General features: G+C 50.5%; 1 protein-coding gene across 2 annotated transcripts in view; it reads left to right on the forward strand.

Annotated features, from left to right (window-relative positions):
- The window catches only part of LOC130336630 (integrin alpha-M-like), a 133003-nt gene extending 124423 nt beyond the window's left edge, over positions 1 to 8580 (forward strand). For both annotated transcript variants that reach the window (XM_056553925.1, XM_056553926.1), the window contains 5 exons: positions 547 to 630; positions 762 to 875; positions 1264 to 1356; positions 1521 to 1631; positions 8407 to 8580. In XM_056553925.1, coding sequence (XP_056409900.1) covers positions 547 to 630; positions 762 to 875; positions 1264 to 1356; positions 1521 to 1631; positions 8407 to 8514 — 510 coding nt within the window. In that variant the 3' untranslated portion in view covers positions 8515 to 8580. The remainder of the gene's footprint in view (positions 1 to 546; positions 631 to 761; positions 876 to 1263; positions 1357 to 1520; positions 1632 to 8406) is intronic.
- Positions 8581 to 21505: the final 12925 nt, after the last annotated feature.

A 21505-nucleotide genomic window follows, 5' to 3' on the forward strand; every position in this document is an offset into this window, starting at 1 on the left:
TTTATATATATATATATATTTTACCATTTTCTGCTCCTTTTATATATTTATATATTTTACCATTTTCTGCTCCTTTTATATATATATTTTACCATTTTCTGCACCTTTTATATATATATATATATATATATATATATATATATATATATATTTTACCATTTTCTGCTCCTTTTATATATATATATATATATATTTTACCATTTTCTGCTCCTTTTATATATATATATATTTTACCATTTTCTGCTCCTTTTATATATTTATATATTTTACCATTTTCTGCTCCTTTTATATATATATATTTTACCATTTTCTGCTCCATTTATATATATATATATTTTACCATTTTCTGCTCCTTTTATATATATATATATTTTACCATTTTCTGCTCCTTTTATATATTTATATATTTTACCATTTTCTGCACCTTTTATATATTTATATATTTTACCATTTTCTGCTCCTTTTATATATATATATTCTACCATTTTCTGCACCTTTTCCTGTCATCTGATTCCTTGGTGTCCATTTTCTCTTCTCGTCCTTTAGCCTCAGGTCACCAGATGTAGAACAATAAATGAACCTGAAGGGCCACAGAACCCCCGGGAGCTCCTGAGGGCCAGTCCAGTTCTGGTAAGAACCTTCCCCATCATCACAAGATAACCCAGCAATGACCACACATCATATAGAACCTATAGGACCGCCCCGGTGGGGTCAGCCCAGAGTGCCCTCCATGACCCTTCACCCTTCTTCTCCCTCCACAGAACTGCTCCGTCGGGACGTGTCTCAGATCCGTCTGTAACATCAGCAATATGGCGCTTGGGGAAGTGGTGACGTTCACCATCAGCGGACCAGTGACCAAGGACTGGGAGACGCAGGTCCTGATGTTGTCTATGTGTCCTGTGTGATGAACGCGTCCCCTTTATTATAGACAATACTATGGGGTTATGGTCTGTAGTAATATCAGGCTCCTGTACAGTATATAGGCTGTCCCATTGGAGACGTCTAGTCAGTTAGTCCTTCATGTGGGATGTATACACCATGAGAACCTCACAGGGACCACATAAGTTCTGTCCATTGATGTATATGACCCAGAGGAGGTGGTCCCATCACTCCCCGCCATCTTGTCATTCCTGGTGGATGATGGAGCTGTCCTCCCTCCGGATGTCCTCTCCTCACCCCACACACAGTCCTTGGGATACAGAGATCACGTGATAATATCCTGTATATTGGACAGTAATGGGGAAATATCATTTTCATTCTCAGACTGATCAGCAGAAAGTGACCCTCCAGAGCGCGGCCGAAATTCACTATGACCGGCAGATGTATTTCATGGAGCAGAACTTCACCCGAGCTCAGGTACAGCCATGAGACGTGTGAGAGGGGATGAGGGTCATGGTCCTTCTGGTTGGTCCTGTCAGGGTCCTCTACATGTGCTGGGACTTTATCCCTCGCTTCAGGACTGAGCAGATCTTCATGTCTCCTCCTGGTTGTCCTCATTGTCCTCTCTGTTCTCTCCGCAGGCTCAGACGGTGCTGGAGGTGATCGTTCAGTATAACTACCTACCTATAATAGTTGGGAGCAGTATCGGAGGATTGGTCCTCCTGGCGCTGATCACTGCCGGCCTCTACAAGGTGACTATTATTCATGCACCAATGAACTCTATGACTCCATTCACACTATAACTGTGCAGCCTTACAGTGAAATCTTAAAATACAGAATAAGGCCCAGGGAAAGAATCCTCAGTCCTGGATCACAGATGAGTTCTGGATCCACTATCCTGAATGTGCAGCTTCTTATGGTTCCCTCAGGTTCTCTCAGTGAGTTTATTACAGATAGTCCGGACCCCATAGTAAACTTTAAGATGCTCCCTCTTCAAGAATGTATTAGCTAAATGTGAAAAACTCACTGTCCTCATGGATTGTGTTACAAAAATACAACTTGACTTCATCCTATAGGTTAAGGGATATTCTAAGGAACAGCTAAGCACTGATATGTTACCCCAGTTCATTCAGACCCCAGACCAGACCCATAAATCTATTCAGACCCCAGACCAGACCCATAAATCTATTCAGACCCCAGACCAGACCCATAAATCTATTCAAACCCCAGAAAAAAAACATAATTCTATTCAGACCCCAGAAAAGACCCATAAAGCTATTCAGACCCAGACCAGACCCATAAATCTATTCAGACCACAGACCAGACCCATAAATCTATCCAGACCCCAGAACAGACCCATAAATCTATTCAAACCCCAGAACAGACCCATAAATCTATTCAGACCCCAGACCAGACCCATAAATCTATTCAGACCCCAGAACAGACCCATAAACCTATTCAGACCCCAGAACAGACCCATACATTCATTCTGACCCCAGAACAGACCCATAAATCTATTCAGACCCCAGAACAGACCCATGAATCTATTCAGACCCCAGACCAGACCCATAAATCTATTCAGACCCCAGACCAGACCCATAAATCTATCCAGACCCCAGAACAGACCCATAAATCTATTCAAACCACAGAAAAAAAACATAATTCTATTCAGACCCCAGAAAAGACCCATAAAGCTATTCAGACCCAGACCAGACCCATAAATCTATCCAGACCCCAGTACAGACACATTAATCTATTGAGACCCCAGAACAGACCCATGAATCTATTCAGACCCAGACCAGACCCATAAATCTATTCAGACCCCAGACCAGACCCATAAATCTATTCAGACCCCAGACCAGACCCATAAATCTATTCAGACCCCAGACCAGACCCATAAATCTATTCAGACCCCAGACCAGACCCATAAATCTATTCAAACCCCAGAAAAAAACATAATTCTATTCAGACCCCAGAAAAGACCCATAAAGCTATTCAGACCCACACAAGACCCATTAATCTATTCAGACCACAGACCAGACCCATAAATCTATCCAGACCCCAGAACAGACCCATAAATCTATTCAGACCCCAGAACAGACCCATAAATCTATTCAGACCTCAGACCAGACCCATAAATCTATTCAAACCCCAGAACAGACCCATAAATCTATTCAGACCCCAGACCAGACCCATAAATCTATTCAGACCCCAGAACAGACCCATAAACCTATTCAGACCCCAGAACAGACCCATACATTCATTCTGACCCCAGAACAGACCCATAAATCTATTCAGACCCCAGAACAGACCCATGAATCTATTCAGACCCCAGACCAGACCCATAAATCTATTCAGACCCCAGACCAGACCCATAAATCTATCCAGACCCCAGAACAGACCCATAAATCTATTCAAACCACAGAAAAAAACCATAATTCTATTCAGACCCCAGAAAAGACCCATAAAGCTATTCAGACCCAGACCAGACCCATAAATCTATCCAGACCCCAGTACAGACACATTAATCTATTGAGACCCCAGAACAGACCCATGAATCTATTCAGACCCAGACCAGACCCATAAATCTATTCAGACCCCAGACCAGACCCATAAATCTATTCAGACCCCAGACCAGACCCATAAATTTATTCAGACCCCAGACCAGACCCATAAATCTATTCAGACCCCAGACCAGACCCATAAATCTATTCAAACCCCAGAAAAAAACATAATTCTATTCAGACCCCAGAAAAGACCCATAAAGCTATTCAGACCCACACAAGACCCATTAATCTATTCAGACCACAGACCAGACCCATAAATCTATCCAGACCCCAGAACAGACCCATAAATCTATTCAGACCCCAGAACAGACCCATAAATCTATTCAGACCTCAGACCAGACCCATAAATCTATTCAGACCCCAGAACAGACCCATAAACCTATTCAGACCCCAGAACAGACCCATACATTCATTCTGACCTCAGAACAGACCCATAAATCTATTCAGACCCCAGAACAGACCCATGAATCTATTCAGACCCCAGACCAGACCCATAAATCTATTCAGACCCCAGACCAGACCCATAAATCTATCCAGACCCCAGAACAGACCCATAAATCTATTCAAACCACAGAAAAAAAACATAATTCTATTCAGACCCCAGAAAAGACCCATAAAGCTATTCAGACCCAGACCAGACCCATAAATCTATTCAGACCCCAGAACAGACTCAGAAATATATTCAGATCCCAGAACAGACCCATAAATCTATTCAGACCCCAGACTAGACCCAAAAATTAATTTAGACCCCAGACCAGACCCATAACTTAATTCGGACCCCAGACCAAACCCATAAATTCATTCAGACACCAGACCAGACCCATTGGTTAATTCAGAACCCAGAGCAGACCCATAAATTCCTTCAGACCAAGACCAGACCAAGAAATTCCTTTACACTATCATTAGATCTTATCTTCTCCTCCTCATATCATTGTTCTTATCTTCTCCTCATTACATTGTTCTTATCTTCTCCTCATATCATTGTCCTTATCTTCTCCTCCTCATATCATTGTTCTTATCTTCTTCTCCTCATATCATTGTCCTTATCTTCTTCTCCTCATAACATTGTTCTTATCTTCTCCTGATATCATTGTTCTTATCTTCTCCTCCTCATATCATTGTTCTTATCTTCTTCTCCTCATATCATTGTTCTTATCTTCTCCTCCTCATATAATTGTTCTTATCTTCTCCTCATATCATTGTTCTTATCTTCTCCTCATATCATTGTTCTTATCTTCTTCTCCTCATATCATTGTTCTTATCTTCTCCTCCTCATATCATTGTTCTTATCTTCTCCTCATATCATTGTTCTTATCTTCTCCTCATATCATTGTTCTTATCTTCTACTCCTCATATCATTGTTCTTATCTTCTTCTCCTCATATCATTGTTCTTATCTTCTCCTCCTCATATCATTGTTCTTATCTTCTCCTCCTCACATCATTGTTGTTATCTTCTCCTCCTCATATCATTGTTCTTATCTTCTCCTCATATCATTGTTCTTATCTTCTCCTCCTCATATAATTGTTCTTATCTTCTCCTCATATAATTGTTCTTATCTTCTCCTCCTCATATCATTGTTCTTATCTTCTCCTCCTCATATCATTGTTCTTATCTTCTCCTCCTCATATAATTGTTCTTATCTTCTCCTCATATAATTGTTCTTATCTTCTCCTCCTCATATCATTGTTCTTATCTTCTTCTCCTCATATCATTGTTCTTATCTTCTCCTCCTCATATAATTGTTCTTATCTTCTCCTCATATAATTGTTCTCATCTTCTCCTCCTCATATCATTGTTCTTATCTTCTCCTCCTCACATCATTGTTCTTATCTTCTCCTCATATCATTGTTCTTATCTTCTCCTCCTCATATCATTGTTCTTATCTTCTCCTCATATCATTGTTCTTATCTTCTCGTCCTCATATCATTGTTCTTATCTTCTCCTCCTCACATCATTGTTCTTATCTTCTCCTCCTCATATCATTGTTATTATCTTCTCCTCCTCATATCATTGTTCTTATCTTCTTCTCCTCATATCATTGTTCTTATCTTCTCCTCCTCATATCATTGTTCTTATCTTCTTCTCCTCATATCATTGTTCTTATCTTCTTCTCCTCATATCATTGTTCTTATCTTCTTCTCCTCATATCATTGTTCTTATCTTCTCCTCCTCATATCATTGTTCTTATCTTCTCCTCCTCATATCATTGTTCTTATCTTCTCCTCCTCATATCATTGTTATTATCTTCTCCTCCTCATATCATTGTTCTTATCTTCTCCTCCTCATATCATTGTTATTATCTTCTCCTCATATCATTGTTCTTATCTTCTCCTCCTCATATCATTGTTCTTATCTTCTCCTCCTCATATCATTGTTATTATCTTCTCCTCCTCATATCATTGTTCTTATCTTCTCCTCCTCATATCATTGTTATTATCTTCTCCTCATATCATTGTTCTTATTTTCTCCTCCTCATATCATTGTTCTTATCTTCTCCTCCTCATATCATTGTTCTTATCTTCTCCTCCTCATATCATTGTCCTTATCTTCTCCTCCTCATATCATTGTTCTTATCTTCTCCTCATACCATTATTCTTATCTTCTCCTCCTCATATCATTGTTCTTATCTTCTCCTCTTCATATCATTGTTCTTATCTTCTCCTCATATCATTGTTCTTATCTTCTTCTCCTCATATCATTGTTCTTATCTTCTCCTCCTCATATCATTGTTCTTATCTTCTCCTCATATCATTGTTCTTATCTTCTCCTCATATCATTGTTCTTATCTTCTCCTCATATCATTGTTCTTATCTTCTCCTCCTCATATCATTGTTCTTATCTTCTCCTCATACCATTATTCTTATCTTCTTCTCCTCATATCATTGTTCTTATCTTCTCCTCATATCATTGTTCTTATCTTCTACTCCTCATATCATTGTTCTTATCTTCTCCTCCTCATATCATTGTCCTTATCTTCTCCTCATACCATTATTCTTATCTTCTTCTCCTCATATCATTGTTCTTATCTTCTCCTCCTCATATCATTGTTCTTATCTTCTCCTCATATCATTGTTCTTATCTTCTTCTCCTCATATCATTGTTCTTATCTTCTCCTCCTCATATAATTGTTCTTATCTTCTCCTCATATAATTGTTCTTATCTTCTCCTCCTCATATCATTGTTCTTATCTTCTCCTCCTCATATCATTGTTCTTATCTTCTCCTCCTCATATAATTGTTCTTATCTTCTCCTCCTCATATAATTGTTCTTATCTTCTCCTCCTCATATCATTGTTCTTATCTTCTCCTCCTCATATCATTGTTCTTATCTTCTCCTCCTCATATCATTGTTCTTATCTTCTCCTCCTCATATCATTGTTCTTATCTTCTCCTCATATCATTGTTCTTATCTTCTCCTCATATCATTGTTCTTATCTTCTTCTCCTCATATCATTGTTCTTATCTTCTTCTCCTCATATCATTGTTCTTATCTTCTCCTCCTCATATCATTGTTCTTATCTTCTCCTCCTCATATCATTGTTCTTATCTTCTCCTCCTCATATCATTGTTCTTATCTTCTCCTCCTCATATCATTGTTCTTATCTTCTCCTCCTCATATCATTGTTCTTATCTTCTCCTCCTCATATCATTGTTCTTATCTTCTCCTCCTCATATCATTGTTCTTATCTTCTCCTCCTCACATCATTGTTCTTATCTTCTCCTCATATCATTGTTCTTATCTTCTCCTCCTCATATCATTGTTCTTATCTTCTCCTCCTCATATCATTGTTCTTATCTTCTCCTCATATCATTGTTCTTATCTTCTCGTCCTCATATCATTGTTCTTATCTTCTCCTCCTCACATCATTGTTCTTATCTTCTCCTCCTCATATCATTGTTCTTATCTTCTCCTCCTCATATCATTGTTCTTATCTTCTCCTCCTCATATCATTGTTATTATCTTCTCCTCCTCATATCATTGTTCTTATCTTCTTCTCCTCATATCATTGTTCTTATCTTCTCCTCCTCATATCATTGTTCTTATCTTCTCCTCCTCATATCATTGTTCTTATCTTCTCCTCCTCATATCATTGTTCTTATCTTCTCCTCATACCATTATTCTTATCTTCTCCTCCTCATATCATTGTTCTTATCTTCTTCTCCTCATATCATTGTTCTTATCTTCTCCTCCTCATATCATTGTTATTATCTTCTCCTCATATCATTGTTCTTATCTTCTCCTCCTCATATCATTGTTCTTATCTTCTCCTCATATCATTGTTCTTATCTTCTCCTCCTCATATCATTGTTCTTATCTTCTCCTCCTCATATCATTGTTCTTATCTTCTCCTCCTCATATCATTGTCCTTATCTTCTCCTCATACCATTATTCTTATCTTCTCCTCCTCATATCATTGTTCTTATCTTCTCCTCCTCATATCATTGTTCTTATCTTCTCCTCCTCATATCATTGTCCTTATCTTCTCCTCATACCATTATTCTTATCTTCTTCTCCTCATATCATTGTTCTTATCTTCTCCTCCTCATATCATTGTTCTTATCTTCTCCTCATATCATTGTTCTTATCTTCTCCTCATATCATTGTTCTTATCTCCTCCTCATATCATTGTTCTTATCTTCTCCTCCTCATATCATTGTTCTTATCTTCTACTCCTCATATCATTGTTCTTATCTTCTTCTCCTCATATCATTGTTCTTATCTTCTCCTCCTCATATCATTGTTCTTATCTTCTCCTCCTCATATCATTGTTCTTATCTTCTCCTCCTCATATCATTGTTCTTATCTTCTCCTCCTCATATCATTGTTCTTATCTTCTCCTCCTCATATCATTGTTCTTATCTTCTCCTCCTCATATCATTGTTCTTATCTTTTCCTCCTCATATCATTGTTCTTATCTTCTCCTCCTCATATTATTGTTCTTATCTTCTCTCCTGTAGCTTGGATTCTTTAAGCGTCAATACAAACAGATGCTGGACGATACGGGAGGGGAAAATGCAGCAAACAATGGACCTGTGGACGCCCCAACCAGCGGAGGCCCGGAATGAGGAGGCCGTGTATAACCTGTCACAATAAACAAGTTTTAGGAAAATGTTGGTGTTTTTTTGTTATTGTTTTATAATCTTGCAATTTTCTATTAGCTTTGGATGCCTTAAAATAGTCTGGAAATAAATGTTTTAAAGAGATGATGACTTTCCTCATTGTCCTCATCATCACAGACAGGATGCCCCTCTATACATAGTCACAGAGTAATCCCACAACACTCTCCTGTAGAGGTCCAAATATGGTCACAGTTCGTCTCCCAGACCAAACCCATAAATGTATTCAGAACCCAGGCCAGACCGATAAATGTATTCAGACCTCAGACCAAGCCCATAAAATCATTCAGACCCCAGACCAGAGCCATAAATTCATTCAGATCACATACCAGACCCATAAATGTCTTCACACCCCAGACCAAGCCCATGAAATCATTCAGACCCCAGACCAGACTCATAAATTGTTCAGATCACAGACCAGACCCATGAATTAATTCAGACCCCAGGCCAGACCCATATATTTATTCATACCACAGGCCAGACCCATACATTCATTCAGACCACAGACTAGACCCATAAATTCATTCAGACCACAGACCAGACCCATAAATTCATTCAGACCACAGACCAGACCCATAAATTCATTCAGACCACAGACCAGACCCATAAATTCATTCAGACCACAGACCAGACCCATAAATTCATTCAGACCACAGACCAGACCCATAAATTCATTCAGACCACAGACCAGACCCATACATTTATTAAGATCACAGACCAGACCCATAAATTCTTCAGATCACAGACCAGACCCATAAATTCATTAAGACCACAGACCAGACCCATATATTTATTCAGACCACAGACCAGGCCCACAAGTGGTGATTTTAGTGGTGTTGACACATTTACCAACACACCCAGTGATTGGCCGCAGCAGTCACATTCAGGTGAACTGAGATGGGTGGGGACCAATTAAGCTTTGGCACGGGAGCAATTAAATGATTAGCTGTCCTGACCAACATCTTTCCATACAATGACAATGTTCACACCAGAGGACAAGAGAAGGTTACGTAAGATGATGGTCGTCTCCCAATGACTTCAGTTGTAGAGATTGTCGGGTTTCTACCTCATATGATGCAACAGAGAAGGTTCCAGATCCATTCTGACTTGACAGAGCGGACAACCAAAAAAATGAAACCACTGGGGCCCAAGAAACAACCTAAGAGGTAACATGGAGACAGGTGGACGGTGTTGGGGGAGGACAAAGCTTTAGCAATTAATCTGATCCTGTGACATGAGACAATTAATACCCCCAATCCCTGGAGGTGCATGGCTGCCCCCGCCTGACCAATCAGGTGACATCTACACCAAAGATCAAGGCCTTACAGTAATATATGCTTATTCACTAATTTTAGGCTGATGGCTCTTATAGCCATGTACACACTAACTGGGTCCAGAAACCTTTACGTGTGAGCTCACGGAGGGTTAATACTGTTTATATCATTATTACCAGCAAATGCCCTGTCCCACTCCAGGTGCTGGTTTATGTGGGGGCTTGTATGACACCTTTATACTGAGTCATGGCGGTGCCTGTAAGGTGGAGAAGGAGTTATATCCGTTCCCAGGACCAAGTGTGAGGCCACAGGAAGCCGCGGCCGCCAACAATCCTTCCCACAAGTTTTCTTTCACTTTCTATTGACTCTTTTGAGAACAGCAGCTAAATGTCTATGACTGGTGCCCCGGGGGTTACTGTGGGTCAGGGTATAGACCCACCAACACCGATAAGAGGGGAACAGACCCCAAACCTGCAAGTAGATAAAACTGATAGGAAGTCACCGAATCTGGATGCAGGGCAGTGATGGACAACACCTCAGGGGCCCCAATAAATCTCCTTACCTGGGGCCTTATGCTCAGTGCATGAGGCATCCGATACATCTGATCCAGCCTCTCCTGGCAGGAGGCTGGAGACATAGAACCGGGGGAGGCAGTGAGGGCTCAGGAGGCTGGAGACATAGAACCGGGGGAGGCAGTGAGGGCTCAGGAAGCTGAAGACATAGAGCCAGGGGAGGCAGTGAGGGCTCAGAAGGCTGGAGACATAGAGCAGGGGAGGCAGTGAGGGCTCAGAAGGCTGGAGATATAGAGCCAGGGGAGGCAGTGAGGGCTCAGGAGGCTGGAGACATAGAGCAGGGGAGGCAGTGAGGGCTCAGGAAGCTGAAGACATAGAGCCAGGGGAGGCAGTGAGGGCTCAGAAGGCTGGAGACATAGAGCAGGGGAGGCAGTGAGGGCTCAGAAGGCTGGAGATATAGAGCCAGGGGAGGCAGTGAGGGCTCAGGAGGCTGGAGACATAGAGCAGGGGAGGCAGTGAGGGCTCAGGAGGCTGGAGACATAGAGCCAGGGGAGGCAGTGAGGGCTCAGGTGGCTGGAGACATAGAGCCAGGGGAGACAGTGAGGGCTCAGAAGGCTGGAGACATAGAGCAGGGGAGGAAGTGAGGGCTCAGAAGGCTGGAGACATAGAGCCGGGGGAGACAGTGAGGGCTCAGAAGGCTGGAGACATAGAGCCAGGGGAGGCAGTGAGGGCTCAGAAGGCTGGAGACATAGAGCCAGGGGAGGCAGTGAGGGCTCAGGATGCTATAGATGTAGAGCCAGGGGAGGCAGTGAGGGCTCAGGAGGCTGGAGATATAGAGCCAGGGGAGGCAGTGAGGGCTCAGAAGGCTGGAGATATAGAGCCAGGGGAGGCAGTGAGGGCTCAGGAGGCTGGAGACATAGAGCCAGGGGACGCAGTGAGGGCTCAGAAGGCTGGAGACATAGAGCAGGGGAGGCAGTGAGGGCTCAGGAGGCTGGAGACATAGAGCCAGGGCAGGCAGTGAGGGCTCAGGTGGCTGGAGACATAGAGCCAGGGGAGACAGTGAGGGCTCAGAAGGCTGGAGACATAGAGCAGGGGAGGAAGTGAGGGCTCAGAAGGCTGGAGACATAGAGCCGGGGGAGACAGTGAGGGCTCAGAAGGCTGGAGACATAGAGCCAGGGGAGGCAGTGAGGGCTCAGAAGGCTGGAGACATAGAGCCAGGGGAGGCAGTGAGGGCTCAGGATGCTATAGACGTAGAGCCAGGGGAGGCAGTGAGGGCTCAGGAGGCTGGAGATATAGAGCCAGGGGAGGCAGTGAGGGCTCAGAAGGCTGGAGATATAGAGCCAGGGGAGGCAGTGAGGGCTCACGAGGCTGGAGACATAGAGCCAGGGGACGCAGTGAGGGCTCAGAAGGCTGGAGACATAGAGCAGGGGAGGCAGTGAGGGCTCAGAAGGCTGGAGACATAGAGCCGGGGGAGACAATGAGGGCTCAGAAGGCTGGAGACATAGAGCCAGGGGAGGCAGTGAGGGCTCAGAAGGCTGGAGACATAGAGCCAGGGGAGGCAGTGAGGGCTCAGGATGCTGGAGACATAGAGCCAGGGGAGGCAGTGAGGGCTCAGGAGGCTGGAGACATAGAGCCAAGTGAGACAGTGAGGGCTCAGAAGGCTGGAGACATAGAGCCAGGGGAGATAGTGAGGGCTCAGAAGGCTGGAGACATAGAGCCAGGGGAGGCAGTGAGGGCTCAGGATGCTGGAGACGTAGAGCCAGGGGAGGCAGTGAGGGCTCAGAAGGCTGGAGACATAGAACCGGGGGAGGCAGTGAGGGCTCAGGATGCTGAAGACATAGAGCCAGGGGAGACAGTGAGGGCTCAGGATGCTGGAGACATAGAACCAGGGGAGGCAGTGAGGGCTCAGAAGGCTGGAGATATAGACCCGGGGGAGGCAGTGAGGGCTCAGGAGGATGGAGACATAGAGCCAGGGGAGGCAGTGAGGGCTAAGGATGCTGGAGACGTAGAGCCAGGGGAGGCAGTGAGGGCTCAGGAGGCTGGAGACATAGAGCCAGGGGAGGCAGTGAGTGCTCAGGAAGCTGGAGACATAGAACCAGGGGAGGCAGTGAGTGCTCAGGAAGCTGGAGACATAGAGCCGGGGGAGGCAGTGAGTGCTGAGGAAGCTGGAGACATAGAGCTGGGGGAGGCAGTGAGGGCTCAGGAGACTGGAGACATAGAGCAGGGGAGGCAGTGAGGGCTCAGGAGGCTGGAGACATAGAGTCAGAGGAGGCAGTAAGGGCTCCGGAGGCTGGAGAAATGAAGCAGGGGAGACACTGAGTGCTCAGGAGGCTGGAGACATAGAGCCAGGGGAGACACTGAGTGCTCAGGAGGCTGGAGACATAGAGCCAGGGGAGGCCGTGAGGGCTCAGGAGGATGGAGACATAGAGCCAGGGGAGGCAGTGAGGGCTCAGGATGCTGGAGACGTAGAGCCAGGGGAGGCAGTGAGGGCTCAGAAGGCTGGAGACATAGAACCGGGGGAGGCAGTGAGGGCTCAGGATGCTGAAGACATAGAGCCAGGGGAGCCAGTGAGGGCTCAGGATGCTGGAGACATAGAGCCGTGGGAGGCAGTGAGGGCTCAGGTAGCTGGAGACATAGAGCAAGGGGAGGCAGTGAGGGCTCAGGATGCTGGAGACATAGAACCAGGGGAGGCAGTGAGGGCTCAGAAGGCTGGAGATATAGACCCGGGGGAGGCAGTGAGGGCTCAGGAGGCTGGAGACATAGAGCCAGGGGAGGCAGTGAGGGCTAAGGATGCTGGAGACGTAGAGCCAGGGGAGGCAGTGAGGGCTCAGGAGGCTGGAGACATAGAGCCAGGGGAGGCAGTGAGGGCTCGGGAGGCTGGAGACATAGAACCAGGGGAGGCAGTGAGGGCTCAGGAAGCTGAAGACATAGAGCAAGGGGAGGCAGTGAGGGCTCAGGAGGCGGGAGACATAGAGCCAGGGGAGACAGTGAGGGCTCAGGAGGCGGGAGACATAGAACCGGGGGAGGCAGTGAGGGCTCAGGATGCTGAAGACATAGAGCCAGGGGAGCCAGTGAGGGCTCAGGATGCTGGAGACATAGAGCCGTGGGAGGCAGTGAGGGCTCAGGTAGCTGGAGACATAGAGCAAGGGGAGGCAGTGAGGGCTCAGGATGCTGGAGACATAGAACCAGGGGAGGCAGTGAGGGCTCAGAAGGCTGGAGATATAGACCCGGGGGAGGCAGTGAGGGCTCAGGAGGCTGGAGACATAGAGCCAGGGGAGGCAGTGAGGGCTAAGGATGCTGGAGACGTAGAGCCAGGGGAGGCAGTGAGGGCTCAGGAGGCTGGAGACATAGAGCCAGGGGAGGCAGTGAGGGCTCGGGAGGCTGGAGACATAGAACCAGGGGAGGCAGTGAGGGCTCAGGAAGCTGAAGACATAGAGCCAGGGGAGGCAGTGAGGGCTCAGGAAGCTGGAGACATAGAGCCGTGGGAGGCAGTGAGGGCTCAGGAGACTGGAGACATAGAGCAGGGGAGGCAGTGAGGGCTCAGGAGGCTGGAGAAATGAAGCAGGGGAGACACTGAGTGCTCAGGAGGCTGGAGACATAGAGCCAGGGGAGACACTGAGTGCTCAGGAGGCTGGAGACATAGAGCCAGGGGAGGCAGTGAGGGCTCAGGAGGATGGAGACATAGAGCCAGGGGAGGCAGAGTGCTCAGGAGGCTGGTGACATAGAGCAGGGGAAGGCAGTGAGGGCTCAGGAGGCTAGAGACATAGAGCCATAGGAGGCAGTGAGGGCTCAGAAGGCTGGAGACATAGAGCAGGGGAGGCAGTGAGGGCTCAGAAGGCTGGTGACATAGAGCAGGGGAAGGCAGTGAGGGCTCAGGAGGCTAGAGACATAGAGCCATAGGAGGCAGTAAGGGCTCAGAAGGCTGGAGACATAGAGCAGGGGAGGCAGTGAGGGCTCAGAAGGCTGGAGATATAGAGCCAGGGGAGGCAGTGAGGGCTCAGGAGGCTGGAGACATAGAGCCAGGGGAGGCAGTGAGGGCTCAGGTGGCTGGAGACATAGAGCCAGGGGAGACAGTGAGGGCTCAGAAGGCTGGAGACATAGAGCAGGGGAGGCAGTGAGGGCTCAGAAGGCTGGAGACATAGAGCCGGGGGAGACAGTGAGGGCTCAGAAGGCTGGAGACATAGAGCCAGGGGAGGCAGTGAGGGCTCAGAAGGCTGGAGACATAGAGCCAGGAGAGGCAGTGAGGGCTCAGGAGGCTGGAGACGTAGAGCCAGGGGAGGCAGTGAGGGCTCAGGAGGCTGGAGACATAGAGCCAAGGGAGACAGTGAGGGCTCAGAAGGCTGGAGACATAAAGCCAGGGGAGACAGTGAGGGCTCAGAAGGCAGGAGACATAGAGCCAGGGGAGGCAGTGAGGGCTCAGGATGCTGGAGACGTAGTGCATGGGGAGGCAGTGAGGGCTCAGAAGGCTGGAGACATAGAACCGGGGGAGGCAGTGAGGGCTCAGGATGCTGAAGACATAGAGCCAGGGGAGCCAGTGAGGGCTCAGGAAGCTGAAGACATAGAGCCAGGGGAGACAGTGAGGGCTCAGGATGCTGGAGACATAGAGCCGTGGGAGGCAGTGAGGGCTCAGGTAGCTGGAGACATAGAGCCAGGGGAGGCAGTGAGGGTTCAGGATGCTGGAGACATAGAACCAGGGGAGGCAGTGAGGGCTCAGAAGGCTGGAGATTTAGACCCGGGGGAGGCAGTGAGGGCTCAGGAGGCTGGAGACATAGAGCCAGGGGAGGCAGTGAGGGCTCAGGATGCTGGAGACGTAGAGCCAGGGGAGGCAGTAAGGGCTCCGGAGGCTGGAGAAATGAAGCAGGGGAGACACTGAGTGCTCAGGAGGCTGGAGACATAGAGCCAGGGGAGACACTGAGTGCTCAGGAGGCTGGAGACATAGAGCCAGGGGGGGCCGAGAGTGCTCAGGAGGATGGAGACATAGAGGCAGGGGAGGCAGAGTGCTCAGGAGGCTGGTGACATAGAGCAGGGGAAGGCAGTGAGGGCTCAGGAGGCTAGAGACATAGAGCCATAGGAGGCAGTAAGGGCTCAGGAGACTGGAGACAGATCTGGGGGAGGTAGTGAGGGCTCTGGAGACTGGAGACATAGAGCCGGGGAAGGCAGTGAGGGCTCAGGAGACTGGAGACAGAGCCGGGGGAGGCAGTGAGGGCTCTGGAGACTGGAGACAGAGCCGGGGGAGGTAGTGAGGGCTCTGGAGACTGGAGACATAGAGCCGGGGAAGGCAGTGAGGGCTCAGGAGACTGGTGACATAGAGACAGGGGAGGCAGTAAGGGCTCAGTAGACTGGAGACATAGAGCAGGGAAAGGCAGAGAGGGCTCAGGAGGCAGGAGACATAGAGCCAGGGGAGGCAGTGAGGGCTCAGGAGGCTGGAGATATAGAGTTGGGAGAGGCAGTGAGGGCTCAGGAGGATGGAGATATAGAGCTAGGGGAGGCAGTGAGTGCTCAGGAAGCTGAAGACATAGAGCCAGGGGAGGCAGTGAGGGCTCAGGAGGCTGTAGACATAGAGCCAGGTGAGGCAGAGTGCTCAGGAGGCTGGAGACATAGAGTCAGAGGAGGCAGTGAGGGCTCCGGAGGCTGAAGACATAGAGCCGTGGGAGGCAGTAAGGGCTCAAGAGGCTGGAGAAATGAAGCACGGGAGACGCTGAGTGCTCAGGAGGCTGTAGACATAGAGACAGGGGAGACACTGAGTGCTCAGGAGACTGGAGACATAGAGCCAGGGGAGGCAGTGAGGGCTCAGCAGGCTGGAGACATAGAGCCAGGGGAGGCAGTGAAGGCTCAGTAGGCTAGAGACATAGAGCCAGGGGAGGCAGTAAGGGCTCAGGAGACTTTTGACATGGAGCCATGGGAGGCAGTAAGGGCTCAGGAGACTTTTGACATAGAGCCATGGGAGGCAGTAAGGGCTCAGGAGGCTGGAGACATAGAGCCAGGGGAGGCAGAAGGGCTCAGGCGATGGGGACATAGAGCCGGAGGAGGCAGTAAGGGCTCAGGAGGCTGGAGACATAGAGCCGTGGGAGGCAGTGACGGCTCAGGAGGCTGGAGATATAGAGCCAGGGGAGGCAGTGAGGGCTCAGGAAGCTGAAGACATAGAGCCAGGGGAGGCAGTGAGGGCTCAGGAGGCTGTAGACATAGAGCCAGGTGGGGCAGAGTGCTCAGGAGGCTGGAGACATAGAGCCAGGGGAGGCAGTGAGGGCTCAGGAGGATGGAGACATAGAGCCGTGGGAGGCAGTAAGGGCTCAGGAGGCTGGAGACATGGAGCTGGGGAAGGCTGTGAGGGCTCAGGAGACTGGAAACATAGAGACAGGGGAGGCAGTAAGGGCTCAGGAGACTGGAGACATAGAGCCGGGGAAGGCAGTGAGGGCTCAGGAGACTGGAGACATAGAGCAGGGGAAGGAAGAGAGGGCTCAGGAGGCTGGAGACATAGAGCCGTGGGAGGCAGTGAGGGCTCAGGAGGCTGGAGATATTGATGTGGGGGAGGCAGTGAGGGCTCAGGAGGATGGAGATATAGAGCCGTGGGAGGCAGTGAGGGCTCAGGAGGATGGAGATATTGATGTTGGGGAAGGCAGTGAGGGCTCAGGAGGCTGGAGACACAGAGCCAGGGGAGGCAGTGAGGGCTCAGGAGGCTGTAGACATAGAGCAGGGGAGGCAGTGAGGGCATAGGAGGCTGGAGATATAGAGTCGGGAAAGGCAGTGAGGGCTCAGGAGGCTGGAGACATAGAGCAGGGGAGGCAGTGAGAGTCAGGAGGCTGGAGATATAGAGCCAGGGGAGGCAGTGAGGGCTCAGGAGGCTGGAGACATAGAGCCAGGGGAGGCAGTGAGGGCTCAGGAGGCTGGAGATATAGAGTTGGGAGAGGCAGTGAGGGCTCGGGAGGCTGGAGACATAGAGCTGGGGGAGGCAGTGAGGGCTCAGGAGGCTGTAGACATAGAGCCAGGGGAGGCAGTGAGGGCTCAGGAGGCTGGAGATATAGAGCCGGGAGAGGCAGTGAGGGCTCAGGAGGCTGGAGATATAGAGCCGGGGGAGGCAGTGAGGGTTCAGGAGGCTGGAGATATAGAGACGGGGGAGGCAGTACGGGCTCGGGAGACTGGAGACATAGAGCCAGGGGAGGCAGTGAGGGCTCAGGAGGCTGGAGATATCGATGTTGGGGAGGCAGTGAGGGCTCAGGAGGATGGAGCTATAGAGTCGGGGAAGGCAGTGAGGGCTCAGAAGGCTGGAGATATAGAGTCAGGGGAGGCAGTGAGGGCTCAGTAGGCTGGAGACATAGAGCCAGGGGAGGCAGTGAGGGCTCAGGAGGATGGAGACATAGAGCCGTGGGAGGCAGTAAGGGCTCAGGAGGCTGGAGACATAGAGCCGGGGAAGGCAGTGAGGGCTCAGGAGACTGGAGACATAGAGCAGGGGAAGGAAGAGAGGGCTCAGGAGGCTGGAGATATTGATAATGGGGAGGCAGTGAGGGCTCAGGAGGATGGAGATATAGAGTCGGGGAAGGCAGTGAGGGCTCAGGAGGCTGGAGACATAGAGCAGGGGAGGCAGTGAGGGCTCAGGAGGATGGAGATATAGAGTCAGGGAAGGCAGTAAGGGGTCAGGAGGCTGGAGATATAGAGTCGGGGGAGGCAGTGAGGGCTCAGGAGGCTGGAGACATAGAGCAGGGGAGGCAGTGAGGGCTCAGGAGGATGGAGATATAGAGTCAGGGAAGGCAGTGAGGGCTCAGGAGGAAGGAGATATAGAGTCGGGGGAGGCAGTGAGGGCTCAGGAGGCTGGAGACATAGAGCAGGGGAGGCAGTGAGGGCTCAGGAGGCAAAAGATATAGAGTCGGGGGAGGCAGTGAGGGCTCAGGAGGCTGGAGCTATAGAGCCGGGGAAGGCAGAGAGGGCTCAGGAGGCTGAAGATATAGTCAGGGGAGGCAGTGAGGGCTCAGGAGGCTGGAGATATAGAGCCGGGGAAGGCAGAGAGGGCTCAGGAGGCTGAAGATATAGTCAGGGGAGGCAGTGAGGGCTCAGAAGGCAGGAGACATAGAGCCAGGGGAGGCAGTGAAGGCTCAGAAGGCAGGAGACATAGAGCCAGGGGAGGCAGTGAGGGCTCAGGATGCTGGAGACGTAGAGCATGGGGAGGCAGTGAGGGCTCAGAAGGCTGGAGACATAGAACCGGGGGAGGCAGTGAGGGCTCAGGATGCTGAAGACATAGAGCCAGGGGAGCCAGTGAGGGCTCAGGAAGCTGAAGACATAGAGCCAGGGGAGACAGTGAGGGCTCAGGATGCTGGAGACATAGAGCCGTGGGAGGCAGTGAGGGCTCAGGTAGCTGGAGACATAGAGCCAGGGGAGGCAGTGAGGGTTCAGGATGCTGGAGACATAGAACCAGGGGAGGCAGTTAGGGCTCAGAAGGCTGAAGATTTAGACCCGGGGGAGGCAGTGAGGGCTCAGGAGGCTGGAGACATAGAGCCAGGGGAGGCAGTGAGGGCTCAGGATGCTGGAGACGTAGAGCCAGGGGAGGCAGTAAGGGCTCCGGAGGCTGGAGAAATGAAGCAGGGGAGACACTGAGTGCTCAGGAGGCTGGAGACATAGAGCCAGGGGAGACACTGAGTGCTCAGGAGGCTGGAGACATAGAGCCAGGGGGGGCCGTGAGTGCTCAGGAGGATGGAGACATAGAGGCAGGGGAGGCAGAGTGCTCAGGAGGCTGGTGACATAGAGCAGGGGAAGGCAGTGAGGGCTCAGGAGGCTAGAGACATAGAGCCATAGGAGGCAGTAAGGGCTCAGGAGACTGGAGACAGATCCGGGGGAGGTAGTGAGGGCTCTGGAGACTGGAGACATAGAGCCGGGGAAGGCAGTGAGGGCTCAGGAGACTGGAGACAGAGCCGGGGGAGGCAGTGAGGGCTCTGGAGACTGGAGACAGAGCCGGGGGAGGTAGTGAGGGCTCTGGAGACTGGAGACATAGAGCCGGGGAAGGCAGTGAGGGCTCAGGAGACTGGTGACATAGAGACAGGGGAGGCAGTAAGGGCTCAGTAGACTGGAGACATAGAGCAGGGAAAGGCAGAGAGGGCTCAGGAGGCAGGAGACATAGAGCCAGGGGAGGCAGTGAGGGCTCAGGAGGCTGGAGATATAGAGTTGGGAGAGGCAGTGAGGGCTCAGGAGGATGGAGATATAGAGCTAGGGGAGGCAGTGAGGGCTCAGGAGGCTGTAGACATAGAGCCAGGTGAGGCAGAGTGCTCAGGAGGCTGGAGACATAGAGTCAGAGGAGGCAGTAAGGGCTCCGGAGGCTGAAGACATAGAGCCGTGGGAGGCAGTAAGGGCTCAAGAGGCTGGAGAAATGAAGCACGGGAGACGCTGAGTGCTCAGGAGGCTGTAGACATAGAGACAGGGGAGACACTGAGTGCTCAGGAGACTGGAGACATAGAGCCAGGGGAGGCAGTGAGGGCTCAGCAGGCTGGAGACATAGAGCCAGGGGAGGCAGTGAAGGCTCAGTAGGCTAGAGACATAGAGCCAGGGGAGGCAGTAAGGGCTCAGGAGACTTTTGACATAGAGCCATGGGAGGCAGTAAGGGCTCAGGAGACTTTTGACATAGAGCCATGGGAGGCAGTAAGGGCTCAGGAGGCTGGAGACATAGAGCCAGGGGAGGCAGAAGGGCTCAGGCGATGGGGACATAGAGCCGGAGGAGGCAGTAAGGGCTCAGGAGGCTGGAGACATAGAGCCGTGGGAGGCAGTGACGGCTCAGGAGGCTGGAGATATAGAGCCAGGGGAGGCAGTGAGGGCTCAGGAAGCTGAAGACATAGAGCCAGGGGAGGCAGTGAGGGCTCAGGAGGCTGTAGACATAGAGCCAGGTGGGGCAGAGTGCTCAGGAGGCTGGAGACATAGAGCCAGGGGAGGCAGTGAGGGCTCAGGAGGATGGAGACATAGAGCCGTGGGAGGCAGTAAGGGCTCAGGAGGCTGGAGACATGGAGCTGGGGAAGGCTGTGAGGGCTCAGGAGACTGGAAACATAGAGACAGGGGAGGCAGTAAGGGCTCAGGAGACTGGAGACATAGAGCCGGGGAAGGCAGTGAGGGCTCAGGAGACTGGAGACATAGAGCAGGGGAAGGAAGAGAGGGCTCAGGAGGCTGGAGACATAGAGCCGTGGGAGGCAGTGAGGGCTCAGGAGGCTGGAGATATTGATGTGGGGGAGGCAGTGAGGGCTCAGGAGGATGGAGATATAGAGCCGTGGGAGGCAGTGAGGGCTCAGGAGGATGGAGATATTGATGTTGGGGAAGGCAGTGAGGGCTCAGGAGGCTGGAGACACAGAGCCAGGGGAGGCAGTGAGGGCTCAGGAGGCTGTAGACATAGAGCAGGGGAGGCAGTGAGGGCATAGGAGGCTGGAGATATAGAGTCGGGAAAGGCAGTGAGGGCTCAGGAGGCTGGAGACATAGAGCAGGGGAGGCAGTGAGGGCTCAGGAGGCTGGAGATATAGAGCCAGGGGAGGCAGTGAGGGCTCAGGAGGCTGGAGACATAGAGCCAGGGGAGGCAGTGAGGGCTCAGGAGGCTGGAGATATAGAGTTGGGAGAGGCAGTGAGGGCTCGGGAGGCTGGAGACATAGAGCTGGGGGAGGCAGTGAGGGCTCAGGAGGCTGTAGACATAGAGCCAGGGGAGGCAGTGAGGGCTCAGGAGGCTGGAGATATAGAGCCGGGAGAGGCAGTGAGGGCTCAGGAGGCTGGAGATATAGAGCCGGGGGAGGCAGTGAGGGTTCAGGAGGCTGGAGATATAGAGACGGGGGAGGCAGTACGGGCTCGGGAGACTGGAGACATAGAGCCAGGGGAGGCAGTGAGGGCTCAGGAGGTTGGAGATATCGATGTTGGGGAGGCAGTGAGGGCTCAGGAGGATGGAGATATAGAGTCGGGGAAGGCAGTGAGGGCTCAGAAGGCTGGAGATATAGAGTCAGGGGAGGCAGTGAGGGCTCAGGAGGCTGGAGTCATAGAGCCAGGGGAGGCAGTGAGGGCTCAGGAGGATGGAGACATAGAGCCAGGGGAGGCAGTGAGGGCTCAGGAGACTGGAGACATAGAGCCAGGGGAGGCAGTGAGGGCTCAGCAGGCTGGAGACATAGAGCCAGGGGAGGCAGTGAAGGCTCAGTAGGCTAGAGACAT

Source organism: Hyla sarda, unplaced genomic scaffold, assembly GCF_029499605.1.
Source record: "Hyla sarda isolate aHylSar1 unplaced genomic scaffold, aHylSar1.hap1 scaffold_486, whole genome shotgun sequence".
NCBI lineage: Eukaryota > Metazoa > Chordata > Amphibia > Anura > Hylidae > Hyla > Hyla sarda.